The sequence below is a fragment of the Drosophila virilis genome, chromosome 2 (assembly GCF_030788295.1).
Source record: "Drosophila virilis strain 15010-1051.87 chromosome 2, Dvir_AGI_RSII-ME, whole genome shotgun sequence".
NCBI lineage: Eukaryota > Metazoa > Arthropoda > Insecta > Diptera > Drosophilidae > Drosophila > Drosophila virilis.
The window spans coordinates 33,159,779-33,187,656 of record NC_091544.1 but is presented as its reverse complement, the minus strand read 5'-3'; the positions used below and the strand labels follow the sequence as shown (position 1 = coordinate 33,187,656).

Below are 27,878 nucleotides of genomic sequence, written 5' to 3'. Positions count from 1 at the left end.
TTGATTACATTTTTACAATACCCCACACACATACAGTAAAAAAATATAAAAATCTGAAAAATGGAAAAACAAGACAAATATTGCATACAATTTATGTATTTTTAATATTCGACTAATTGGTGCAGATAAAATGCTGCCCGCAGCACTTTTAAGCCGAACAAATGAGTAAAACATGTTAAAGCCGGATAATGAAAATCACGGAAACACTAGGCCGGAGGAGATTTTTGGTAAGGGGGGAGCAAGAGTGTGCCTATGTAATAGCAACAAAAAAAAAACAAAAACGCAGGTTTCTCGACTTCTGTTTGAAATTCAATATTTTAACATGCATTTTTACATGAGCGCCAAAGGGTTAATAAAGTTAATGTCATTGTGTGGTGCTACTGTTGTTGATATTGTAAAAGGTTTCTGTTGTTGTTGTTGCTGCTGGACAACTCGATGATGGCGGCTGCAGAATTGCTGCAAAAAATGAAAACAAAAAGGCAACAACTACAATAATGACAAATGATTATTAATAACTTAATGATATTATCATTTATTTATGTGCATGCATTTTCCCATTTTTTATTGGCACGTTTTCTCATGTATTGCACACACACATGCACACTTTGAATTTATATTTTTATATACTTCACGCCTAGCCATATATAGAATATCCATATGCCAAAATATACAAAATATATTATATATAAATATATTTATATATGTATATAAAATGTGTATAAATAAACGATTCTCCTCCTATACATTAAGTTGCCTATACAGAGTATTTATTATATATATGTATATCCAACATGTCGACATGTCCTGCTTGGGGTCAAAACATTTAGCTATACTTAATTATTTTACATAAATTAGCTTGGGATATTTTTGCAATTGGTTGACCGAGTGGAAAAATGATAAAATGAAATGCAAAACAAAATTTGCTATGCAGCACGCATATATTCAAATTTTTGATGATTAGGCAAATTTGGAATTTTGTACATAATTTTAATTAAATACAAGTGTATATAGCTTGTGGTATTCAGACTGAATATATATTTTATTTGGTATCTTATGCATGCAAATACCATCATTGCCTACTACTAACTCATTTTTTAAAGTAAATATTTTTCTTCTTTTGTACAGGTTAGTTATAGTTTTGTTTATAGCTTAGTTAGGCAACTTTATTAAACTTACCATAACTTGTAATTTTTGTTTTAGCATAAGGTAAAATATCATTTCGTTGCATTTGAAACTTGCTGCTTTATAATTGAATTTAGTCAGCTTTTATTTTAGTGCACTTTATTTGATGTTATACAACTAGTTCATTTTGACATTATTGATTTAATTTCAAATATTTATCTTGTGCACATTTCACGCCTGTGCCTCATACAACATAAAATACCATAAAACGATACTCAAATATCAGTTAATTTATGCGCTCTTCTGTTTACCCTTCTCGGCTTTACTGTTTGTTGTTCAATTTCGCCATAGAAATATTTAATTACAATATGCCTCTGTTTATTCGACGGACTTGTTACGCACACACATTACAAGCTTTTGTAAATTGCACAAATTGTTTTACAACAAATTTGAGTTCAAATTGAATGTATTTGGGGCCTAAACTGGATTTTTAGCGTTCAGCTTGTGCATTTATTTTCGTAAAACTGGTGCGAATGCAATTGCAATTGAAATTAGAATAACAAGCTATTGTTAAACAGAAGCCAAAAAACATGTGACCTGTTTCTTTCTGATGGTCAGGTGAATACTCCGCATCGGCCATTAAATCAGGCAGCATCAGCTGGAATACGCTAATTGGTTGTCCGGGCTATTTGCCGTGGCGGAACATTTCAACGATTTTGACACTTTTGTGGATTATTAAATTTATGTCCGCCAGAAATGTGGCAAGCTGCAGCAATCATGGCTATAACCAAGTCAACAAACACCCTGCTATAGCGCTCCAGGGTCCAAAATCGCCAACAAGGACAACATGCACCTCAATTGTCAGCCGCAGGCTCTGCGCACAGACTCAGACGACAACCCGCAGGCACGGACTCGGCGGTGACTACGACGGCAGCTGTGGCCACGTCAGCAGCTCAATTAGTGGTACCAAAGTGGCCGAGGATAAAACTTGAGCAATAAACCACCGGCAACAGCAGCAGCAGCAGGAGAAGCAGAATAACACATGGATGCTGCCCGCTGCAAACTTGAAATATGCCTAGAAATTTAAGTCCAACCAATGAGATACATTTGCAAAATGTAGCTACGAGTATGTTTTAACGTAGATACACTACAAATGCATAAGCGAGCTCATGTATTACCATAAAGTCAACATATTGCTTACAGATATTAAATATATGTGTATCTTTACAATATATACATACTTATATTTCCACTAACTTATATTTCACATTTTATCTTTTTGCTTTCGTTTAACATATTCAATCTCTACCTCTTTGGGTAACAAAAAATCAATTATATGAAAACCTCTAGTGAGTTGTGTATATATTGAAGAAAGAAATTTTTGAGAACCAACTTTCATTTCGAAATCTTTAAGATTAAGAGTCGCGTGAAATGCGTTATGGGTTGCGGTTGTAACATTATAATACTATACATAAAAGGCTACGCTGAATTAAAATAAAATAAACAGCACATAAAGTAAGATTTTTCAAAAAGCGGAAGGCTACTTTCTGCCGAAAAACAAAATATATACACTTAAAAGATAATACATATAAAATTACAAAAGAAATTTGTATTAAACAAAAAAATGCAAGAAAGTGTTATAATGCACAATGAAACAAAAAGAAAATGCCGCATTGAGCATAAAATAATAAATAAATAGTAAATGGTAATATCATGACAGTTATCGGAAAAAATCTAGAAATATTTGAAAAGCAAATATCGGCTACACCTTTTACTTCCGTGTACTTCCCTTTAAAAATAATTTTCCCGAAAGCCTTCCGACATATGAGAACATAGCTTTCTACTTACTTAAAACTGGCTCAGCATGAATTTGTAAATATAACGTAATATTATGCGTATTAGTTAAAAGAAAACTAAAAAAGTAGAATTTTACATATATGTAAACAATAATAAATACAGAATTAAAAAAATATATTTATAAAAATTTACGATCACTTCTAAGGAACTGTGTACATATGTGTGTGTGTATCGGATATGTAAGCTACAGCGTTCTTTAATAATAAATAATTGAAGCAGCTAAAATAAACAACAAATTTAAAATAAATAAACAGTAACATATTAAGTACTACATGCAAACCTTAGTTAGTGTTATAGACTTGCAAAAATATGAAATATGAAACTTATGCTGAAAAATAAGTAGTAAGTGTTTCAAATGTTTGCGACAATTTCCGTTTTGATGTTTGCTTTAAAAATAAACAAAATATATAATAAATATATTTGCATTAAGTTTTAAGCGATTATCATAAGTGATGACAGCTAAATTAAATACATTTTCCCTAAATTAAATAATAAGGCTTAAGGGTTTTTCAGTATTTTTCAAAATTATGGATGTAAGTATATATATGAGTAGCTCGTGTACTGTCCACAACTATTCGACTTAGTATTAATTATTATTTATTTATTATTATTATTAATTTCAATTATTTATGCATGGTATGAGAGCTGGCTACCTCAGTGTCTGTTCTTTTCAGTGCAGAGAAAATGTATGCTGTCACAAATCTATTCCCGGTATATTATATCTACGTAGATTGAAATGCTAGCAGACAAAAGCACATGCCTCGAATACAACCGCATGAGCTAATACCCAGGACAACAAGGACTTTAGCTGCTCGTGTGTATGTTGGAACTCAACGTGTCAACTAAAATATTCAAACAGTGCTCATGAATTGTGCACAAGCTTGTTAAATATTCATTCATTTGTCGGACCACAAGTGTTTGGGGATGGCAAATGCAAAACGCAAATGTTTGAAAAATCTTCCTCTTACACCACGCACACAGACACACACCACACACACGTTTAGCCTGGTAACAAATATACTTTTATTTTAGCCAACATTTCAGCAAATACCAAAACTGACTAAAAAATATTAATTCTTTATGTGCCGAGGAGCCACTTGCAAAATCTGTGGTTGTTTGAGCTGGTTTTTGTAGAAGTCAGAATGCGCCATTTTGTTGCAGTAATAAAAAAGTTGTATCCTGGTTTTTATTGGATTTTTGGAAAAAAGTTGCTAACCAAAAAAGTAAAGTAAAGCGTAAGACTTTTAGCAATTTTGAGATAAGTTTCTTCGATATTATAGTTTTGGTTCCCAAGTCATAAGATCATGTTTATCAACTAGTTCTTTAGTTCTTAAACGCTGCTCAAACCATGTGGCATTTTGTTAAGAGAGGACATTTTGAAAACATGATTTGAAACTTCAGTCAGAAAGCTGTCCCTGTCCGACTATTTTTCAAACAGATCTTTGCTCTTTTGAAGTCCACAGCCTGATATACATATATCTCTCTATATATCGGCTATTACTATCATGACTGTGTACATTATTGAGTTTTATATCCAGAAGACAAGACGTTCCGATACATTCTCGTCTATTGATACTGATCGAGAATACTTAGGTTTCAACGTCGGACGGTTAATTAAGCTAATGGTATTCTTGATTCCGACAACGTGCTTCCGACACACACATACGTGTAAGGGGCGTGTCGCAGTCAAGTGGCTGAGCAATTCTTGGTGTAATTGTGGTTGATAAGTGGGGAACTGGGCCCTATATAAGCGGTGCACTTGCTGCAGTTGGTCGTACAGTGGAAAAGTTTATACTCCCAACGGTGAAAGTAACGCACAGGACTATCTACAACAATGAGAGTTTGTAAGTTGTGGACTGGGCTGGTTATTTGGGTCTATACTAAATGCTTCTGTTGTCCTTTGCAGACAACTTGCTGCTGCTCACACTTGTGATTACCCTCTCTGCTCTGGCTGCAAGCGGAGAGGCACAGAAGCCTGATTGTACGGAGCACATTAATGGCCTTTCCTTTGCGGATCCCATCAGCTGTTCCAGCTTCTATGTTTGTCTGCGCGGCCGTGCGCTGCGAAGGGAATGTGCTCATGGCCTTTACTTCGATCCCAGGACCCAAATATGCAACCTGCCGAGCCTTGTGGAATGCCGCAATGGAGATCGCAGTAGTGCTATAGTCTCTGGGCATGATCACGAAGGGCATTTAGCGGCATCAAGTGGTAAAGCTCCTTGCGAAACAACTCCAAAGCCCCCATGTGATAAGCCAAAGCTAACAACAACACCCCCCTGTGAAAAAACACCCATCTCACCACCACAAGCAGAGACAACACCCTGCACGACTACAACTTCTACAACTCCTTGCACAACCACATCGTCAACAACGACAACCACAACCACCACCACAACATCTACAACAACGACCACAACAACAACACCTTGTACAACGACGTCGACAACAACGACTACAACAACCACTACAACAACAACATCTACAACAACGACCACAACAACGACTACAACAACAACACCTTGCACAACGACAACAACGTCGACAACAACGTCGACAACAACATCGACAACGACGTCGACAACAACAACAACATCGACCACAACAACGACGACAACTCCTTGCACAACAACAACGACAACGACGACAACGACGACGACAACAACAACAACCACAACAACGACTACAACCACAACAACAACACCTTGCACAACGACAACGACGTCGACAACAACAACAACTACAACAACGACCACAACAACGACTACAACAACAACACCTTGCACAACGACAACAACGTCGACAACAACGTCGACAACAACATCGACAACGACGTCGACAACAACAACAACATCGACCACAACAACGACGACAACTCCTTGCACAACAACAACGACAACGACGACAACGACGACAACGACGACGACAACAACAACAACCACAACAACGACTACAACCACAACAACAACACCTTGCACAACGACAACGACGTCGACAACAACAACAACTACAACAACGAGCACAACAACTACAACAACAACACCTTGCACAACGACGTCGACAACAACGACGACAACAACCACAACAACAACAACATCTACAACAACGACCACAACAACTACAACGACCACAACAACTACAACGACTACAACAACCACAACAACAACACCTTGCACAACGACAACAACGACGACGACAACAACGACCACAACGTCGACAACAACAACAACGACCACAACAACGACGACCACGACAACAACGACAACTCCTTGTACAACAACAACATCAACGACAACGACGACGACTACAACAACCACAACGTCGACAACAACAACAACGACCACAACAACGACGACCACGACAACAACGACAACAACGACAACTCCTTGCACAACAACAACAACAACGACAACGACGACGACGACGACGACTACAACAACCACAACAACAACACCTTGCACAACGACGTCGACAACAACGACGACAACAACCACAACAACAACAACAACAACTACAACAACGACCACAACAACCACAACAACAACACCTTGCACAACGACAACAACGACGACGACATCGACCACAACAACGACGACAACAACGACGACAACAACGACTACAACAACCACAACGTCGACAACAACAACAACGACCACAACAACAACACCTTGCACAACAACAACTACAACAACGAGCACAACAACCACAACAACAACACCTTGCACAACGACGTCGACAACAACGACGACAACAACCACAACAACAACAACAACAACAACAACAACAACAACAACAACTACAACAACAACACCTTGCACAACGACAACAACGACGACGACAACAACGACCACAACATCGACGACAACAACGACTACAACAACCACAACGTCGACAACAACAACAACGACCACAACAACGACGACCACGACAACAACGACAACTCCGTGCACAACAACAACGACCACAACAACGACGACAACAACGAGTACAACAACCACAACGACAACCACAACAACGACCACAACAACGACTACAACAACAACACCTTGCACAACGACGTCGACAACAACGACGACAACAACCTCAACAACAACAACAACTACAACAACGACCACTACAACAACACCTTGCACAACGACGTCGACAACAACGACGACAACAACCACAACAACAACAACAACTACAACAACGACCACAACAACGTCGACAACAACGACGACAACAACCACAACAACAACACCTTGCACAACGACAACGACGTCGACAACAACAACCACCACAACGTCCACAACAACCACTACAACAACACCTTGCACAACAACATCAACAACAACAACGACCACAAAAACGACTACAACCACTACAACAACAAAAACAACAACGACAACAACAACAACAACGACGCCTTGTACAACGACAACAACCACAAAGCATATACCGACAACACCTTGCATAACAACAACAACAGCCTGTAAGACAACTACTAAGGAGCCGTGCACGTCCACAAGGCCCCCCTGCACCACGACTGTTGCTCCATGCACTACAACAACACCACCCTGTACGACAACAACCACACCGTGCACGACGAAAAAACCTACCAATAGGGCTGAAGAGGTTGTTAAACCTATCATAAGCAACTCAGCTGAAGCTCTGTCTTCCGTGCGCGACTGCCAGGGTCTTGAGGACGGCACATTCTTCACAAACACCAGACATTGCCGCCGCTTCTACGTTTGCCGCAACAACCGCGCCAGGCATCAGCTCTGCCCGGCCGGCCAATGGTTCGATCGTGAGCTGAAGGTCTGTCGCAACCGCCGTGAGGTAACCAACTGTGCAGCCAGCCGCAACTAAGTGATGCTCCGATTTCAAATACTTGGACACAATACTGCAACTGTACCCGGACTTATCGCATCTGACCTAACGACAAATTTTCTCTCTACTACATATATACTCCACTTAAAAAAAATAACTCACTTCTTTCTATCAATCAAATGTAATAAAGCAGCATTTACAAAAACGTAAGAAACCCTATTGTCTTTTATAATCTATTATTTCAAATATACCAGTTTAGATTTTTCGAAAAATTATTATCTGCAGACAAACTTTAGCTGGCATCTTGAAAAAATAAGACAGCATATATTGATTAATTAAAGTAAAATAAAGTACTCAAAGTGTTGTAAAACGCAAAAAGATTAAATGAAAATTTCCAATAATAAGAATTTTGGACTAATCAAATTAACTATATTTAAAATGAAATACATTTCTTTATTATATTATGCATAGAATAGATTTTGCAAACAATATTAATATATTATAGCGGATAATTAAAAAGGTTTTATATGTTATCAAAGGTTCTCGAAAGATAAAATAACATAGCTTATATTAACTGGCTACCTCGTTAGGTATTCATGGTAAATTTAAGATATATGCAGATCAACTAAATGAATGAGGATTGATAAAGTTGTTGTCTGACCTACTGAAATTGTGAGCTAAACGAGAAGCCTGCGAAGAATTTTCTAGTTGAGCTGCTCGACTAATTAGTCAGTATTTGAAAATAATTGCTATCATTTTGCCACCGTTTTTCACTGCCAATAGGCGCAGTGCCTCACTCAGGCGATTGCAAATTGAATGCATGTATGTGAGCATGTTACAACAACAGATTTGTCTGTGTGTGTGTGTGTGTGTGCGCGCACATACCTAAAGTAAAAAGGATGTCATCCTAGTAACTGGAAATACGATATAAATCATAGAGCACTTTGCTGGCTATGGCGGGCTCCCGCTTCTCATTCTGACAGCGACAGGGACAGCCTCTCATCACTCGCCGCTGTCTGTTGCACGTTCCCTCTTGCCTTCTTAAAAAGCCACACCCCTTCTGTGTGTATTTCTCTCGACAGCCAATCATAGTTTTCACACTCTAGTTAACAACATTGTCACCGAGCTTCAGTCAATTCAGTTAAAAAAAAGAGAAAGAAAAAATTTGCTTGACGTTTGCAGTTTGCCATTTTTTATACCCTGCATCCATTAAAAATGGGTAAAAAGGGTATATTCTATTTGTGCATATGAAAATGTATATATCCGACCCCATAATGTATGTATATTCTTGATCAGCATTAACAGTCGATTCGATCTAGCCATGTCCGTCTGTCTGTCCGTTCGTCCGTCCGTCTATCGGTATGTATGAACGCAAGAATATCAAAACCTATAAGAGCTAGGGAACTTTCAATTTGGATGTAAGTCCTCCTATTGCCTCCGCAGATTGAGTTTGTTTCCGATAATCGATAACGTGCCCCGTTTTCAAGTAATCGATAAAAGCTATATCAAAATCATGTTTTGTGGGCAATTTTGGTAAGCAATAAGAGCTAGAGTCACCAAACTTAATATGTAGCTTCTAGAATAGTATCCATATTTGCATTTGGCGTTGGAAGAAGAGGGTTTAGGGTATCCCCTAGTCGGGAGCTCCCGACTAGAACCTCTTACTTATTTTTCTTTTTTTGTGACATTCTTTTCAGACTACACCTATACCCTGCCCCTTACTCATTTCGATGCACAATTTTTCAGCAATTTTGCTGTTCGGCTGGAATTTCCCTTCTTGACATTAGCTCTGAACACTACGTTTTTCGGAGGAAAAAAGTGTGTTCCAGCGTTGACATTTTAAGTTAATTTGCATAGAACCGCAAAAATTTCATAATGTTTGGCAAGGGGTGGATGTATTAAGGGGCTTGGTGTGTGCATAGGTGGTTGAAAACTTTTGCTTACCTCTGCTGCTGTCTGGTATTAAAAACTAAATGCTCCGCAATTACTGAAATTTAACATACATTAGAGTGTACAGCCCTATACAAATATGTGTCAACACATGCCCTTGGCTATTTGCATGAATACTCAGTTGCTCTGCATTTGTTGTCTGCTTTATTCTAAATGACACTAAATTCAAAAAAGGAGAATTTAATAATAATCTCTTATAAAATAGATTTTTGTTTTAAATTAACTTTATTATTCAAGAGCCTGTTGCGATTATGCAAACAATTAAAGTATACAATTTTCGATTGAAGTTTAAAGTAAATCAAAAACATTTATGCTAATGGGATATACCATAATGATTAATATTAACAAGCCAGCATTTTCTGTTTAATACTAAGTTTTTGCTTCATCGAAGACACACATCTATACACTAGCAGGGACGCGAACCTGCGCTCTCTTTGCTCTCATCTCTAGCTTAAGATATTCCATGTAATAAATACTTTAACATTAAATGCTTTATTTCTCTTACCGCATTTGTATTTGTCATTAATCTTTATGTGTAAATCATTACAAATATTGCCCACCAATTTAAGCAACAAATTAACTTTTTGAGAATACACTAATATTCTATGGTACAATAATATACTGTAGTAAATTTCATTATCGGATAAGAAAATCCCAAAGGTAGGTTTTACTGCGCAATTTGAAGGGGCTTATTCCAAGAATTACGGTATACATGTACACACACAGATTCATGCGCGTCTGTTTCGATTCTATCAACAACATCGGAATCTATCAACAGCGATTGTTTTCTGTACAGCTATTTTAATTCGTTTGTTTTTCTAACTAATGCTCAAAAATTGGTGTGGTTGCTGAGCAGAGGCACAGCAAGTAATGCGGTCAGTTGCGAATTCGAGCCCTGCCAAGGGAACATTTTGTTTTAAATTATAACTTCAAGCGAGCGCGTTGCGCGAACTACATTTGGTATTGCAATAAGAGGGTTCAGGGTATTCCCTTGTCGGAAGCTCCCGACAAGAAAATCTTACTTGATTTATTTCAATATCATAAGGTGATTAGGTTAAGCTTCAAGGTGAAATCAGCTTTAATCTTCTTAGCCGTATTTACGTGAATTTTAATTGCCCGGACCTTAATTGGAAAATCTTGTTGAACCGCAACTCTCTAAGCGCATTCGAAGGGACTGCATTTCTATCGCTACTTGTCCTCTGGCCCATCATACGTCAAGTATCACAACAGCCAGGCCAGATCCAGCTGCTCACAAGACCCCCCCCCCCCCCTCCCCCCTTCCCGTTCCCCGACGTGTATCCCATATTAATGAATGCTCAAGCTGAGCAGGGAGCGCTATATGGCTAAGAGCTGTAATTCCACACAGAAATTCACAATGCCATCAAATATGCGCGCATAAACCAAGTAGCAGCCCGCACCCACAGCCCGCATCCACATCCGCAAGGGATCACACTTGTCTATTCGCGTTTAGCACAGCGGCTGCAACCTGACGAGCTGCCTCTCAACTGCTGGCACCTCCGCCTGCCCGTAGCACCCAATTTCCGGTGCTTGCGTAAATACATTATGCAGCTTACAACTACTTATCGGGATGCAGCTGCAAGTTACCATGGGCTACATTTGCACTCTATGTGCAAATTTCGAGAGCTTTAGTTTTTACTAAAATATAAACTTAAATCAAAAATGTAAGTTAAAGTGCATACATAAACTTATGTTCAACATCAGAAATGTTAAATAACACAGTTATGCAGCAGAAAAGGTAGTCAACTTTCTGTTTGGAATTTCTGTTAAATATTAAAATAATAAAATATTAAAATATATTAAAATATTCTGCTATGCACCAGAAATGTTACCTTACCATCTGTTAACTACCAAACATGTTTGCCAGCATTCTTTTGTGTGCTCTAACTATTCATCTTTGTGTTTAGCTTTAATCGTGCCCTATAACTGCACAGCCCATAGTGCGGCAGCAGGCAGCTGACTTGGCCGGGTTTTTGGATTTGGTGGCAGCTACGTGGCGTAAAGTGGCAAATTCAAGGCGCAACTTTTGTCGATACAAGCGGCAAGTGTCGGGACGCTGGGGCTCCTGTAAGCATGCAATAAAAGTGCATGGCAAAGCTGTGAAAAAGGTGAAGATTACGCACTGAATGCGAACGCCAGTCTTTGGCTCAGACGCCGCAAGTGACTCGTTTTTTTTTTTTGTTGATTTTTGCTTTTGCCGTGTTGCAAAATGTTGGTGAGAGAATTCGCACATTTGTGTCAGCTGAACCGCAGACACTGAGAGACAGTGGGACATACTCGCTGCACACTGTTCGCATGACAAATATGTGTGATACGCCACTTGCACCTTTAGTCTATTTACACACACACACATACCCGCAAGCCCGCACGGCCCTCCGCCAACTGCTCATAAAAGTTAAGGACTTGCATAACTTCTGGCATTTATGAGCGCTTTTCACTTGCTCTCAGCAGCTTCGTCTTGCGCCTTCCGCATGCTTCATTACGCAAATGCCGTGTTTTCAAATTATTTAACATGCAGCCGCCAACCGCTACCCCCAACCCGCTTTTGCGCTTGTTAGCCGCATTTTTGTATGTTTTTCGCTGCATATTTTATGGCACAGCGACAAACTCTCTACTTTGGTGGTTTAGTGCGCGCGTATCGGTGAGTGGCATGGAGGTGTCTGCTGATTAGCGTCGCATTTGTGCTTACTTGCATTTTGTAAGCCCTTCGCAGTGCCACATAAACACGTTTAGCTGCCACTCAAATTGTCGCTGCGATAGTTCTGTATGAACTACTTCTACGAGACTCACGAAAAGCCATATACATACATTTCGTGAAATCTGTTTCTTATTCCCGAAAGCCCCAAGCTATCATTATGCATTAGGCATACTGCTCCAGAAATTATCAGATGTTTTGGTATATATATACATTATTATTAAGTAATAATTATAAAAATATTAACAAGTTAAACAATAAAAATATTAATATATTATACAAATTAATAGTATATATTTTTAAAGCGTTCAGTCACCTGTAAAGCGCCATTTACTGTAAAATTCTCTGTAGTTAACAGTGTGGCCGAACCTTTGTCAACTTGTCATAAACTGAGTCTTTGCTGACGTTACTTTAATCCTTTCGGGTATTTTTCGTAAGCAAAATGTTGTTAATAAAGAAAGGCGTGTATTACTTAACACCAACTCTGCAAGTCTACAGGGGGTCTGGTTAGATGTAGAGAAATATTGGATATTGATGTACATATTTTCTTCCCTCAAAATCGAATATAGATTTATTGGACCTGATAAAACCCATGCTGGCGCCTTAATAATATAAATTCAAGGTTCTGTTCTGTCCACCGCATATGACTTAACAGCATCATCAACTTTACGAAAATGTTTGCTTATTTTAACTCAACTGTTCACCCCAATCTCACTTTTCACCAGAAGGCTGCACAGCGGCTTCTCTAATGTCGTAGTTACCCAAGAGTTAAGTTATTTAAGGGTTATTATGAGTGTTAACAGTAAATGCTATTGCAAGCAATCTGTAGCATAATAAATAATTAAAATGCGGCATTCAAATGAAATGCCGGAGAAATAATGAATATGAAAACCACGTCATTGGCCAAAAAGGTGCCATAACGACAGCCAGTTGGCTTTTACATAATTATTTCATTAAGTGTCTGCCCAAGACAGAAACCCTCTGCTTAACTGGAGGAGCGGACGCTTGCATTTAGCAAGCCAGACGAAACTGTAATTCAACTTGAGGCGCCACCTTGACCTCGGCCAATGCTCGGCAGTTAGTCAACGAGCTTGCAGAGTGAGCTCAAGGGTCAGGTAGGGATGGGCGGTGGCTGGTGTGGAGCATAGCTCATTAACAAACATCAGTTACAAATGTTGTGAATTACTTAAGGAATTAATATTCTATGCTTTACACAGCGAACAGCAGGCAGCAGTGTTACGCACCCGCGGCTGCACACATACCAGACATTCAGCCCCTAAGTTCCCTCCGAGTAGGTCTCTTTACATTCAGCCCTCCGCCCCAGCAAGTGAGCAGCAGTCACAAGTCTCTAGTATATTTCTTAAATCATGCTTGTTTAGCTTTAGCGTACCCTGTGGCGTATACTTAATGGGAAGTAATTCATTTATATACACACACAGTCCATCAGCTGGCATGTGCTTTCCTGTCGTGTCCAATTCTTATCCCCCCCATCATCATCATCATCATCATCGTCATCATCATAATCTTCTTCATCGTTGATTAGAACGTTGATAATGGCACAGCTTATTTGCCTGGGACTTGGCCAATGACTGCTCTCCAGTCGCTGATGCTACCACATAGTTGAAGCTCCCAAAGCACATGGTGGAATTAATGAAGATTTTATGCGCCCTTAACTTGAAAATATAAACGAATAATACGCTTGGATTTCTGACGTTTAAGCAGTTATTTGAACAAAGCTGAAGTTCGTTTAACAAAAATTCAATTTTTTAGCATATTACTTATAAACCCTTTCTTTTATACTGGCTAGTCCGCCTGGCAGATGGACTGACTAATTGAGTGACTCGTGACTCCGTAAGAGGAAAGTCAAATTTCTTGGGAATTCCCAACCGCTAGTGTGGAAAACTGACGGGAAATAATTTTGCAAAACTTTTTTGCGTGCCATCCGATTGACTTCAAAGTAATTTTCAAATATATAAATTGAGAAGAGGAGTTCTAAGTGATACGGGGAGATTTGAGCTCAGCTGATATTTCTTTTATAAGCTCATTTGCGTTCACTTTTACGAAAGTCAGCGCGTGATTCATAATTTTACAGTTGCTAAGAGCGGAACAACTTAGAAATGGGGAATCATCTATTAAAGACCCCATAAACTAAGCGCTGAACCCAACTTCCAAACTCTGTGGCCTCTATAAAACAAATGGCAGAGTCTTAAATTTTGAAACGCAGTTTAACTGCCAATGCCAAGGGGCCAGCCATCGGAACTAATCGAATAGCTGTCTTCTTTTCTCACGTGAACAAAACTTAGACTCAAGTGACCATAAAAAGGGAGCTGGCTGTCTCCGTTTCGAACAATTCAAGTTTGAGCTCCGTCCTGTGCACACCATGACTCAAATCCTATTGCCGATCGCGTTGCTCTGTCTGTTTGCAGCATCAACCCTCAGCAATCCCCTGCTCGTGGAGTTGCCAAATGGAGAATTGCGGGGACGCGACAATGGATTCTATTACAGCTACGAGTCAATACCTTATGCCGAACCCCCAATCGATGATCTGTGCTTGGAAGAACCTCGTCCCTATACCGAAAGATGGGAAAATACCTTTGACGCGACTCGGCCCCCAGTTGAGTGCCTGCAGTGGAGTCAACTCATTTCACAGCCTAATAAGCTGACGGGGAGCGAGGACTGTCTAACCGTCAGCATCTACAAGCCAAAGAATCTGACTCGCATCTCTTTTCCGGTGGTGGCGCATATATTTGGCGGCGGCTGGTCATTTGGTGGTGCGATCGATGACGGAGTCGAGCCCTTCATGAACAGCGGCAATGTGATAGTGGTGAAGATCAACCACAGAGTGGGAGCGCTTGGTTTTATGAGCACTGGTGATTCTGTGATTCCGGGCAACTTCGGACTAAAGGATCAGCGTCTGGCAATCAAATGGATTAGGAACAACATTGCACGCTTTGGCGGAGATCCACATAATATAATTCTTCTCGGTTTCGGTACAGGCGGCTCCTCGGTGCACTTGCAGCTTATGCACAAGGATATGGAGCAGCTGGTGAAGGGGGCCATATCCATTAGTGGAACTGCAACGGTTCCCTGGGCTGTACAGGCCAATGCACGTGATCTCGCATTCCGATATGGCAAACTCTTGGGTTGTAATAACCCTAAAAATTCACGCGAGCTGAAAGATTGCCTGAAAAAAACGGATGCGGAAGAATTCGTCAGCACCTTAAGGCACCTTCAGGTGTTTGACTATGTGCCTTTTGGTCCGTTTGGCCCAGTCGTAGAGTCCCCCGAAGTGGAAAGCCCATTCCTCACCGAGCTGCCCCTCGACACCATCAGAAGTGGAAACTTTGCTCAAGTGCCTTGGTTGGCCAGCTACACACCCGAGAATGGTATCTATAACGCCGCTCTTCTTTTAGCTAAGGACGCCAATGGTAAAGAGAGGATTGAAGAGTTAAACACTCGCTGGAACGAACTGGCTCCATACTTTTTGGCTTACCCATACACATTGAAGAGGTCTGAAATGAATGCTCATTCTCAGAAACTGAAATATCAATATCTAGGATATAAGAACTTCAGCGTCGAAAACTATTTCGATGTTCAGCGCTTGTTTACAAACGAGTTGTACAAAAAAGGCATCGAACTGTCATTAGATGCACATCGCAAGCACGGAGCCAGCCCCGTCTATGCGTACGTCTACGACAATCCCGCGGATAAGTCGCTGGCACAATTCCTGGCCAAGAGATCTGATATATCCTTGGGTAAGATAATTGCTAATGGCTCGAAATTGGTGCAGTAACTAATATCAATTGATCTATTCTCAGGCACCGGAATGGGCGACGATTACTATCTCTTGATGAACAATCCACTGCGTGAACCGCTGCGAGCTGACGAGAAAATCGTTTCATGGAAGCTAGTCAAGATGGTGGAAGATTTTGCCGCGCACGAGACCTTGGTCTATGACGACTGTGTGTTCCCAAACAACTTGGGCAAAAAGAAATTCCAGTTGGTGGTCATAGGACGCAACTATTGCAAGCAATTGGAAGTGGATCGTTTGCCCGACACGGTGTCCAATAATCTACCACCAAATCCAATTGTAATTTACTGAGCCGATCTCTATGAAACGATCAAATCAATAGTCGATGGGTGTAAATTTCTATAAATGTATATGTGGGTACTGTAATCTTTGGCAAATAAATCATGGCATTATTTAATAACTCAAAAACTTCACAGTCGACTAAGAAAGACTTCTTATTCACAATTAACGGCCACCTTTTTACTTTGTATAAGGGAAGGCGATATCTTTCTCTTTCTGTCTCTCACTCACTCTCTCTCTCTCTCTCTCTCTCTCTCTCTCTTGGCTTCTCATTCGTGGCTTAATACTATAACTTCACCACGAATGCGAATGCGTCAGTAAACGGAACTAATAAAATGAGCTAAAAAATAATATTTCTTTTGAAATGTTGTGTGAAATATGAGTGTGAGCTCTGATTGTTTTACCCAAGTGCAAGTGTTCAGTTGAGAAATGTTGAAAAATTACAAAAGCAAGGAATACGCGAATTAACGAGTTAAAATAACCAAAGGAGTAAAAGCGTGTGCTTAGGTTAATTTAAATTTAAACGTTTTTCTTTTTTGTTCACAAAAATTAAAAAATATACAGCCAAGTGCAAGTTTTCATTAGAAAAGTGTGGGAAAATTACAAAATACGCGAATTAACAAATTAAATTAGCCAAAGAACTAAAAGCATGTGCTCAGACGAATTTAAATGTAAATGTTTTTTTTTCTATATTTCATTATTTCAAATTAAAAGAAATACTTATTTATTATATAGACAACTTAACATTGGGATGCTCGTTGATGTGTTCTTAGAGACTTTTTCAAAATAAAAGAAGTAAATTTTAACAAGAATTAATCCAGTGCTTCTTTTAATATCTAATCAATATTTAAAAATAAATGAAACCCATTTTCAAATATTTCTAAATATTTAATGTTTTCCGCACAAGCTTCGCTTATTTGATATGTACATAAATTATTTATTTTTTACGACAGTTTTTTTAATGATTTTTGTTATTAGTCAAATGTTTTTCACTTTGCCCCTAACAGGACAAATGTCATATTTTTTATCACTTTTTTAAACTCCAATGCAAATGTAAATTATTCTCGAGCTCAGTAAAGGTACATAAAGTTCAAAAATCTTTTAGTTAAGAGCTGTCATAAAAAGCTGTTGATTTTCTGGGATGGCTGCAGTATGCATTGGGACCCCATTTAGTGCACATTATGAATTATTGCTGTATTATTGTGGCTGCATTGCTGTGCGTGTGGCCCACAACTTGCTTGGCTGATCCGCTGTTGGTAAGGCTGCCATACGGTACGCTGCGTGGACGCGATCGCGGAATATATTACACGTACGAATCCGTGCCTTACGCAGAGCCCCCCGTAGGCCCGCTGCGCTTCGAGGCACCCAAGCCATTTGCTGGAAAATGGAAGGAAATCTTTGATGCTACACGCCCGTCGGCGGAGTGCTTGCAGTGGAGCCATTTTGTCACGACACCTGATCAATTGACGGGCAGCGAGGACTGTCTGACAGTAAGCATATACAAGCCAAAGAACTCGACTCGCAGAACTTTTCCGGTGGTGGCAAGTATATTTGGCGGTGCCTGGTCGTTTGGCGGAACTCTTGAGGACGGAGCTAGGGGATTCATGGACAGCGGCAATGTGATCGTGGTGAAGATCAACCACAGAGTGGGAATTTTGGGCTTTGCTAACACTGGCGATGCCGACTGGTCAGGCAACTATGCACTGAAGGATCAACGTCTGGCAATCAAATGGATCAAGAAGCACATTGGGTATTTTGGTGGAGATCCCAATAGCATATTACTCTTCGGTTTCTCCTCAGGAGCTGGTTCCGTGCATCTGCAGCTTATGAACGAGGACATGAAAGGCATTTTGAAGGGCGTCTACTCAATGAGCGGAAACGCAGTGTCGCCCTGGTCTGTGCAGCCAAGTGGTGTTGAGCAGGCGTATGAATTGGGTCGAGTTTTAGGTTGCGGCAGTCCCAATAATACAGCCGAGCTGAAAATGTGCCTGCAAGCGGTGGATGCGAATGAATTGGCCAGATCATTTAAGCACTTTTTGGTCTATGACTATATTCCATTTGCTCCATTTGGGCCCGCTGTGGAGCCCGAGGACACAGTTGATCCCTTCATTACCAAGCTACCCATTGACATAATAAAGAGTGGAAAGTTTGCACAAGTCCCCTGGTTGGCCGGCTACACGCCAGAGGAGGGTATTTACAATGCCGCCATATTTCTGGCAAAAGAGCCGAATGGCAAAGAGAGGATATATGAGCTAAACACACGCTGGTACGAATTGGCGCCCTACTTATTCTCCTATCGCAACACAATGAACCGAAGGGAAAGGGACAGCCACTCTCGAAAACTAAGGCAACATTATATGGGCAATCGGAGGTTCAGCCTCGAGAACTATTGGGACTTCCAGCGCATGTTTACGAACGAGATATTCAAGAACAGCATTGAGCTGGGCGTAGATTTGCAGCGAAAGTATGGAAAGAGTCCAGTTTATGTGTACATTTACGACAATCCATCTGATCATTCGTTTGGACAGTTACTGGCAAGGCGCAGCGACGTGTTCCTAGGTACGATATTCATTAAAGGTTCGCATCTGACCAACTAACCAATGCCAATACAACAATTTACAGGCACGGCACATGGCGACGATTATTTCCTCATGATGAACAATCCAATACGCGAGCCGCTGCGACCTGACGAGAAAGTCATCTCTTGGAAGCTTGTCAAGATGGTGGAAGGTTTTCTTGAAACCGGTGACTTTGTCTATGACAACTGCACCTTCCCCGACAATGTGGGTCAGAAGCAGTTCCAGCTGATGGTCATTCAACGTACCAGCTGCAAAGTGCAGAAAGTGGATCGCTTGCCCGACACTGTCTCCAGCAATCTTCCACCAAGCCCAGTTGTTGTTTACTAAAGGGATCCATTGGACTGGCGGTCAGGAGTTTTCAGTGTGGCAAGCTGGCGGTAAGGGTATATTATTGTAACCAATTTTTAATTCGCATAATTAAAATTCAGATCCAGAGGTTAAATAAAAATGCTTTATTCAAATTTATAATATTATTTGTTCTTTGTGCACAAATGCTCAGCAATTCATGCAAAATGAATTGTGTCCTTGTGCTAAGAATTAAATAAGAATTAAAAAAAAAGCCATTAACTTAGTCTAGACAAAACCTTAAGACTAGTAAGCCAAGCTTACATTAGGCTTAAATGCAGTTCTGGCTACTTTCATGAACGATCTAAGTTTAATTTCATGATTGATCTAATTTTATACCATTCGATGAGGATATTATAATTTTGTCGTGAAATGTGTAACGCCTAGAAGCAGACATCTCCGAACCCTATAAAGTATATATATTCTTCATGAGCATCAATCGCCGCGTCAGTATACCCATATCCGTCTGTCTGTTTCTAGTTCTAAAGCTATCGTCTTATGTAGGCTTTCTGTTCAATGATCACTACAATAATTAGTTATTATAGGATTGATCGCTCGAATTTAATTCTTTAAAAAACAAATCTTTTTGTTCGAATATATATATTGGCAAAAACATGACCTTATTGTTTTCACTTATTATAAATTAACCAAATATTGTCCATACCTGGCGACTATATTGCCTCACATGTTCGCAAAGCCTCAAGCTATGTGTCTAAAAGAGCATTTAATCTGCGGCGTGCCTTTTTTTCTATTTTTTGTATTTATTGCTTTACTCAATCGTAGCCAATTTGAATATAATTCGAAGCATTTCAATTGTAAATACAAATAACGAATTTTGAACTATTATTATACTTAATTAGTTTGTAACTTATGGACACATAAGCATATATTTATATGTAATCTTGTTGTTCATTTTCTCGCCTTGTTAGTTTTTTTTCGCAATCAACTGTCACATTGATTGCCACATACCGATTTGCCAGTTGATAGAGCGAATCTCATATTTCATATTTGGTCATGCATCTAATTGGCTTTGTGGCGTGCGAGAGAATTAGTTGAGAAATTAGTTGTGATTGCAGTGCATATAAAACAAATACTTGCCACAGACTAGACTAGTGTGAGCCAAGAATCGCTCGAGTGTAAATCATGAATGATATCATGATCACGGTCACCTTGATTTGCCTAGCGGTGGCAGCTTCATTTGCCGATCCACTTTTAGTTGAACTACCAAATGGAAAACTACGTGGGCGCGATAACGAGGGGTATTACAGCTACGAGTCGATACCCTATGCGGAGCCACCTGTGGGTAAGCTACGCCTCGAGGCCCCACAGCCATACTCCCAGCAGTGGAAGGACGTCTTCGATGGCAGCAGGCCGCCCGTGCTCTGCATGCAATGGAATCAGTTTGTCGACGGGGAAGACAAGCTAATAGGAACGGAGGATTGCCTCACGGTTAACGTGTACAAGCCGAAAAACTCGAGTCGTAGCACTTTTCCTGTTCTGGTCAATATTCATGGCGGCGCCTTCATGTTTGGCGGACCTGTTCAGCACGGCCACGATCCCATTATGGTCAGGGGAAATGCTATAGTGGTGAAGATCGCCTATCGACTCGGTCCGCTTGGTTTCTTAAGCGCCAAAGACGCTGCATTGTCTGGCAACTTTGGACTGAAGGATCAGCGCTTGGCTCTGCGCTGGATCAAACAAAACATTGCCCGCTTCGGTGGAGATCCGGAAAATATACTCGTGCTGGGTCACTCAGCTGGCGGTGCCTCCGTGCATCTGCAGCTACTGCAAGAGGAGTTTAGCCAGCTGGCAAAGACGGCTTTTTCAATTAGTGGAAATGCACTCGATCCATGGGTGGTGCAGCCAGGTGCACGTCGACGCGCCTTCGATTTGGGCCGCATTGTGGGCTGCGGCTTGCTAAGTGACTCTGTTGAGCTCAAAAAGTGCCTTCAGTCGAAGGATGCGTCGCAAATAGTCACCGCTGTGCGTCAGTTCCTCGTCATTGATTATGTACCATTTACTCCCTTCGGCCCTGTGATAGAGTCCGTCGATGCAGTTGAACCTTTCCTCACTCAGCACCCCGTTGACATTATCAAGAGTGGAAAGTTTGCCCAATTGCCTTGGTTAGTATCATACACCCAGGAGGATGGCACTTACAATGCTGCTCTTCTGGCGCAACAATCCAATGGAAGAGAGCTGATTGAGGAGCTGAACAGTCGCTGGTACGAGTTAGCACCCCATTTCCTGTTTTATCGTGACTCTAAGAAAACAATTGAGGAAATGGACGACTACTCGCGGGATTTGAGGCAAGAATATCTGGGCAATCGAAACTTCAGCTTGGGGAGCTACTTGGATGTGCAGCGGATATTTACGGATGTGCTGTTCAGAAATGACACCATACGCTCTATAGAGCTGCATGCTAAGTATGGAAAGAGTCCAGTTTATGGCTATGTCTATGATAATCCCCCTGTTCGGGGCAGTGCTCAACAGCTAGCTAAGCGGGATGATATTTATTTTGGTGAGAAACGGATATATATTTATATATATAAAGTATTCCTTAACTGAATTCACATGATATGCTTATAGGCACAGGACATGGCGATGATTATGTGCTCATATTCGACAAGCCAAACACTCAACTCCGTGCTGACGAGAAGATCATTTCCAAGAATTTAATAAGCATGCTGGAGGGATTTGTACAAAGCGACACTGGAGCCTTGACCTATGACAAGTGCGTGTTTCGAGATAATGTTGGCCAAAATATGCTCCAACTGCTTGACATCAAGAGCAACAGCTGCGAAAATATGGAACTAAATATTTTCCAATAGACAGCAAAAGTTTTATATTTAATAGTTGTTCGATCGATTTGTAGCGTTAAATGCAAACAAATGCTGATAAATAGAATAATCTGTTCTGTTCTACTTATTCTTATACCCTGAACTCATGAAAACTGGGTATAATGTTTTTGTGCAAATTTTTGTGACAGGCAGAAGAACGACATGAGAGTAAATCTATAACAAGTCGAACTGAATCTATCTAACCACGACCGTCCTTCTGTCCATCTTTTTGTCCATGCCATGTAAGTGTAAGCGAAAACTACAAAAACTTAAGTTTCTTTATTGTAAAATATATTCTCTTATGTTAATGCAGAACAGGTTTATAGTAACTATCGATCTTAAGATATGATATGGGTTTGGGGTATCTCCTAATCGGGCACTCCCGACCACAGCACACTTACCTATCAGTTTCCGTGTTGAAGCCCTAGTCGCTCTGCGTGATGCGAGCGCAGATAATGAGCAGCAATAAAATTAGAGAGTCGAATCGAGAATAAGAATAATACAGCTCAGCAGATTGTCTCTACTGAGAACAGTTTAAACTGAGACTCGGCAGGGTGCAGGTTATGACTGATAAGTCGATTCGCATCGCATTGCTCTGTCTGGGGGCAGCAGCTACCTTTGCTGATCCGCTGCTGGTGGAGCTGCCGCATGGAAGGCTGCGTGGACGCGATAATAAAGGATACTACAGCTACGAGTCTATACCCTATGCGGAGCCACCTGTGGGTGAACTGCGCTTCGAGGCACCACAGCCATATTCCCAGCAGTGGAAGGAGACCACCTTTGATGCCAGTCAACCACCTGTGCTCTGCATGCAATGGAGCCAGTTCATCGAGCATGCGGATAAGCTGACGGGCAGTGAGGATTGCCTAACTGTCAGCGTATACAGACCGAAGAGCTCCAACCGCAGCACGTTTTCAGTTATTGTGCTAATACATGGCGGCTGCTTCATGTTCGGTGGTGCTGTGGAAAACGGACACGAGCCGCTCATGGCCAGCGCCAATGTGATTGTGGTTAAGATCAGCTATCGGCTGGGACCACTGGGTTTTGTTAGCACCGGCGACGGCGCTTTGCCGGGCAACTTTGGATTAAAAGATCAACGTCTGGCCTTGCACTGGATCAAGCAAAATATTGCTCGCTTCGGTGGAGAGCCGGAAAATATACTTGTTCTTGGCTTCTCCTCAGGAGCTGCCGCGGTGCATTTGCAACTGCTGCAACAGGAATTTAGACAGCTCGCCAAGGTGGCTGTGTCCATTAGCGGAAATGCCCTGAATCCTTGGATTGTGCTTAAAAGTGGACGTAGACGTGCGTTTGAGCTGGGTCGCATGGTGGGCTGTGGCCTTCTAAGTGACTCTGCTGAGCTCAAAAAGTGCCTGAAAACTAAGGATGCCGCGCAACTAGTCAGAGCTGTGCGTGAATTCCTGGTATTTGACTATGTGCCCTTTACTCCCTTCGGCCCTGTGGTAGAGACCGTCGATGCATCTGAACCTTTCCTCACTCAGCACCCCATTGACATTATCAAGAGTGGAAAGTTTGCCCAAGTGCCTTGGCTAGTATCATACACCCAGGAGGATGGCACATACAATGCTGCTCTTCTACTGGCTAAGCAAGCAAATGGAAGAGAGCTGATTGAGGAACTTAACAGTCGCTGGTATGAGCTGGCACCCCATTTCCTGTTCTACTCTAAGAAAACAATTGAGGAAATGGACAACTACTCGCGGGACCTAAGGCAAGAATATCTGGGTAATCGAAACTTTAGCTTGGAGAACTACTTGAATGTGCAACGCATGTTTACGGACGTATTATTTAGAAATGATACCATACGCTCTATAGAGCTGCATGGGAAGTACGGAAAGAGTCCAGTTTATGGCTACGTCTACGATAATCCCGCCAATCAAGGCAGTGGACATTGGCTGTCAAAGCGAAACAATGTTTCTTTTGGTAGGAATTTGATTGATATGAACTACTGTGCCCGTAACTAATGTTCACTTATCTAATTATAGGCTCAGGGCATTGGGATGATTTCTTTCTAATATTTGACAATCCCGTTCGCCACCCTCTGCGCTCAGATGAGAAAATTATTTCCAAGAACCTGATAAGAATGATAGAGAGCTTTGTGCAAAGCGAAAATGGGACTTTGACTTATGACAATTGTGTTTTGCGTGACAATGTGGCCCAAGAGCAGCTGAAATTGCTTTCAATCAAACGTAACAGCTGCGAGGTGCTTCAAGTGAGATAGTTTCTTTAAAGTTTGCTCAATTAGCTTCCACGCCTTAAATCAAACCTATATAATTGCATCTTGATCAGTATTTAATTTATGTAATTAGATACTATTAATTTGACATTTATAATGCATATACCTGGTCGCTGAACTCATTCCATTTTGGCTTGAAATGCTTTTGCATTGATTTCACAAACTTTCTCAAATAACCTGAAATTAGATATGTAAGCTTTTGGGTTAATTAGAATACTGGTTATTCATTACTTTAAAATAAAGCCGCGTGTCTGTTAAGATGAGCCCATAATGCAATTTTAAATCAATTATAAGTTATATATCTGAGTAAGCCAAAGGCCCGCCAACCCCATCCAGTTCAAGTTCAAATCGGAAAGACTTTCATTTCATACAAGTAACGTTCCTTGCCGTCGTCTGTCTTAGTCGCAATTGGGATCTGCTTAAGTACGGATCATGTGCTGTGTTGGGTTCCTCTTGGTGCTGTGTCTTGTTGGGGTAGTGTCCGCCACGGATCAACTGCTGGTGGAACTGCCATGTGGTAAATTGCGTGGACGGGATAACGAACGGTATTATAGCTATGAGTCGATACCCTATGCGGAGCCACCTGTGGGTGAGCTGCGCTTCGAGGCACCAAGGCCATACACCCAGCGCTGGAAGCAAATTTACGATGCGACCAAACCTCCCGCGAACTGCATGGAGTGGAGTCAGTTAGTTCAGCAACCGGACAAACTTCGCGGTGTAGAGGACTGTCTGACTGTGAGCGTGTATAAGCCCAAGAATTCCAGTCGCAAAAGCTTTCCAGTTTTGGTGGATATATATGGCGGAGGCTTCATGTTTAAAGCGTCGTCCGAGGGGATACACGAGCGAGTTATGGACACGGGAAATTTTATAATGGTAAAGCTTAACTATAGATTGGGGCCATTGGGATTTGCAAGTTCCGAAGATGGCGCTATATCAGGCAACTTTGGACTAAAGGACCAGCGTCTGGCATTACGCTGGATTAGGAAGCACATTAATCGTTTTGGTGGCGAGCCAGAGAATATACTTGTCTTAGGTCTTTCTGCTGGAGGTGCCTCCGTGCATTTGCAGCTACTTCAAAAGGATTTCAACCAGCTGGTAAAGGTAGCTATTTCGCTGAGTGGAAATGCATTGAATCCCTGGGTGGTGCAACAAGGTGCACGGCGACGTGCCTTTGAACTGGGTCGCATTGTGGGTTGCGGCTTGCTAAGTGATTCTGTTGAGCTCAAAAAGTGCCTCAAGTCAAAGGATGCATCGCAAATAGTCACCGCTGTGCGTCAGTTCCTCGTGTTTGACTATGTCCCTTTTACGCCATTCGGCCCTGTGATAGAGTCCGTCGATGCGGCTGAGCCTTTCCTTACTCAACACCCTATCGACATTATCAAGAGTGGAAAGCTTGGACAAGTGCCTTGGTTAGCCGCCAACACGCACGATGATGGCACTTACAACGCTGCTCTGCTTATGAAAAAGCAAGCCAATGGAAGAGAGCTGATTGAGGAGTTGAATAGTCGCTGGTTCGAGTTGGCGCCCCATTTTCTGTTCTATCGGGACTCCAAGGAAACGCTTGAGGAAATGGATGACTACTCACGGAACCTCAGACAAGAATATCTGGGTAATCGCAATTTCAGCTTGGAGAGTTACTTGGATGTACAGCGCATATTTACGGATGTGCTGTTCAGAAATGATACCATACGCTCCATAGAGCTGCATGGTAAGTACGGGAAGAGTCCAGTTTATGGGTACGTCTATGATAATCCCGCTAATCAGGGAACTGGAAATTCGCTATCGCAGCGCAGTGATTTCAATTTTGGTAAGGGACATATAAATATTTTGCTTGTGCTTCAACTTTAACCAACCTAATTATAGGCACGGGGCATGGCGATGATTACTTTCTAATCCTTAATAGTCAAATCAGTACACCTCTGCGCTCCGACGAACAAGTTATTTCAAGGAATTTGATGAATATGCTTGAGGGTTTTGTTCGAAGCGAAAATGGTATTTTAGTCTACGACAACTGTGTGTTCCCAGACAATGCGCAGCAAGAGAAGCTACAATTGGTCTCCATAACTAGCAGTGGGTGCGAGGTGTTACAAGTGAATGCGATTCCTTAGACGCACATACTCAAAAGGAACTATTGCGAATAAATATATAAATACTAACGCGTATAGCCCAGCCTTGTCCGTGGCACGTATAAAATAAATGTTCTCAAACAGCTTTGAAAATAATTTTGAAGCCAATCGGAAAAAAATTAAAGTATCACTAAAAAAATTATGAATTGCTTTTTTTAACGAGAATGCTTTGATTCAAATGATTTTTCTCATGGATCCTTGTAAATTAATTTAAGCGCGAAACGACACCCACAAAATCTTTGACACCCATTTTCACCTAGAAGGGATCGATTTTCCAAAAAGTGCGAAACACCTTCAAATGAATTAGAGCAAACATCTTTAAAAAGGAGTTTGAGGCCGATACGATGGCTTACAAAAATGTTTTATACCAACGTTTCTCGCTAGTTAACCATTGTTGTGGTTGGACTTTCCCAAATTGCTGAAACACGTATTTATTATGGTAGAGCTCTGAAAATAAGTTTGAGGTAAATCGAACAAATCTTAAAACTGCACCAACACATCTTAGAATCGCATTTTTACCGAGGATGCTTTGATTCTGCGAAAAAATGTGAAACACATCTCAAATGATTTTTCATATAGATCCGTAAAAATAAATTTGAGCGCGAAACGTTATCCACCAAATCTTTGTCCCCCATTTCCACCAAGGAGAAATACATTTTTGGAACAGTGTGAAACACCCCTCAAATTAATTTAAACAATGCACTTGGAAATTGATTTTATGGCCGATCGGATGGTAAATAAAAAAGTTTCAAGCAAACGTTTTTTACGATTTTTCCATACTTGCGGGTGGAATATCTCGAAACCCCGTCTTAACGTGCACCTTCATTACATAAGCTTCCTAGCTGTTACGGTTTGGGCCAATAAGTCCGCCAGTAAGTCAAGACACAAACTTTTATATAAAGAGATAACTAACACTTGCTACTGGGTTATGCCTGCCAATATTATGCCAATATTTTGAATAGCTTATATTAGAACGCGAAGGTACTGAATATCTAATATAAACAAAAATTGTTTCGAGAGCAAGCATTTGGTAGAATTTTGGTCTGGTAGAATACCTCTTACTTATCTGGGATCTAGTTGCCGCCTTGAATGCTGGTGGAACTATGAAGGCGTATCGAATCCTTGGAGCGAATCCTCATAGTGCTAAGAAGTCTTAGATGTAGCAAAACAGCCTGGTATATGCATTCAGTAGAGTCAACTAG

The 27,878-nt window shown here is 41.0% G+C and overlaps 6 protein-coding genes across 9 annotated transcripts in view; all 6 read left to right on the top strand.

Moving 5' to 3' along the window:
• The window catches only part of dpr15 (defective proboscis extension response 15), a 28,982-nt gene extending 26,616 nt beyond the window's left edge, over window positions 1–2,366 (top strand). For all 4 annotated transcript variants that reach the window (XM_002056668.4, XM_015170272.3, XM_032433928.2 and 1 more), the window contains exon 7: window positions 1,741–2,366. In XM_002056668.4, the coding sequence (XP_002056704.2) occupies window positions 1,741–2,114 (374 nt within the window). In that variant the 3' untranslated portion in view covers window positions 2,115–2,366. The remainder of the gene's footprint in view (window positions 1–1,740) is intronic.
• A 12,430-nt stretch (window positions 2,367–14,796) lies between these two features.
• LOC6632971 (esterase S) lies at window positions 14,797–16,667 on the top strand. The gene is made up of 2 exons (XM_002056666.4): window positions 14,797–16,203; window positions 16,267–16,667. Exons 1-2 carry the CDS (start codon window positions 14,829–14,831, stop codon window positions 16,548–16,550), a joined length of 1,659 nt encoding a protein of 552 aa, XP_002056702.1. The 5' UTR covers window positions 14,797–14,828; the 3' UTR covers window positions 16,551–16,667.
• Window positions 16,668–17,692: 1,025 nt separating this feature from the next.
• LOC6632970 (esterase S-like) lies at window positions 17,693–19,585 on the top strand. The gene is made up of 2 exons (XM_002056665.4): window positions 17,693–19,097; window positions 19,161–19,585. Exons 1-2 carry the CDS (start codon window positions 17,720–17,722, stop codon window positions 19,442–19,444), a joined length of 1,662 nt encoding a protein of 553 aa, XP_002056701.1. The 5' UTR covers window positions 17,693–17,719; the 3' UTR covers window positions 19,445–19,585.
• A 975-nt stretch (window positions 19,586–20,560) lies between these two features.
• Window positions 20,561–22,614, top strand: LOC6632969 (esterase-5B). Its single transcript, XM_002056664.4, has 2 exons — window positions 20,561–21,980; window positions 22,049–22,614. Exons 1-2 carry the CDS (start codon window positions 20,606–20,608, stop codon window positions 22,288–22,290), a joined length of 1,617 nt encoding a protein of 538 aa, XP_002056700.1. The 5' UTR covers window positions 20,561–20,605; the 3' UTR covers window positions 22,291–22,614.
• Window positions 22,615–22,820: 206 nt separating this feature from the next.
• Window positions 22,821–24,813, top strand: LOC6632968 (esterase-5B). The gene is made up of 2 exons (XM_002056663.4): window positions 22,821–24,237; window positions 24,300–24,813. The coding sequence occupies exons 1-2, from the start codon at window positions 22,863–22,865 to the stop codon at window positions 24,533–24,535; spliced, it is 1,611 nt and encodes a 536-aa protein (XP_002056699.1). The 5' UTR covers window positions 22,821–22,862; the 3' UTR covers window positions 24,536–24,813.
• Window positions 24,814–24,937: 124 nt separating this feature from the next.
• On the top strand, window positions 24,938–26,824 carry LOC6632967 (esterase-5B). Its single transcript, XM_002056662.4, has 2 exons — window positions 24,938–26,357; window positions 26,414–26,824. The coding sequence occupies exons 1-2, from the start codon at window positions 24,983–24,985 to the stop codon at window positions 26,656–26,658; spliced, it is 1,620 nt and encodes a 539-aa protein (XP_002056698.1). The 5' UTR covers window positions 24,938–24,982; the 3' UTR covers window positions 26,659–26,824.
• Window positions 26,825–27,878: the final 1,054 nt, after the last annotated feature.

Bases quoted from the DNA above. Each gene is read 5' to 3' on its own strand.
- LOC6632968 (XM_002056663.4), top strand. From the start codon at position 22,863: ATGACTGATAAGTCGATTCGCATCGCATTGCTCTGTCTGGGGGCAGCA. The intron at 24,238-24,299 runs GTAGGAATTTGA...ATCTAATTATAG, and splicing joins GCGAAACAATGTTTCTTTTG to GCTCAGGGCATTGGGATGAT.
- LOC6632971 (XM_002056666.4), top strand. From the start codon at position 14,829: ATGACTCAAATCCTATTGCCGATCGCGTTGCTCTGTCTGTTTGCAGCA. The intron at 16,204-16,266 runs GTAAGATAATTG...ATCTATTCTCAG, and splicing joins GAGATCTGATATATCCTTGG to GCACCGGAATGGGCGACGAT.
- LOC6632970 (XM_002056665.4), top strand. From the start codon at position 17,720: ATGAATTATTGCTGTATTATTGTGGCTGCATTGCTGTGCGTGTGGCCC. The intron at 19,098-19,160 runs GTACGATATTCA...AACAATTTACAG, and splicing joins GCGCAGCGACGTGTTCCTAG to GCACGGCACATGGCGACGAT.
- LOC6632969 (XM_002056664.4), top strand. From the start codon at position 20,606: ATGAATGATATCATGATCACGGTCACCTTGATTTGCCTAGCGGTGGCA. The intron at 21,981-22,048 runs GTGAGAAACGGA...ATATGCTTATAG, and splicing joins GCGGGATGATATTTATTTTG to GCACAGGACATGGCGATGAT.
- LOC6632967 (XM_002056662.4), top strand. From the start codon at position 24,983: ATGTGCTGTGTTGGGTTCCTCTTGGTGCTGTGTCTTGTTGGGGTAGTG. The intron at 26,358-26,413 runs GTAAGGGACATA...ACCTAATTATAG, and splicing joins GCGCAGTGATTTCAATTTTG to GCACGGGGCATGGCGATGAT.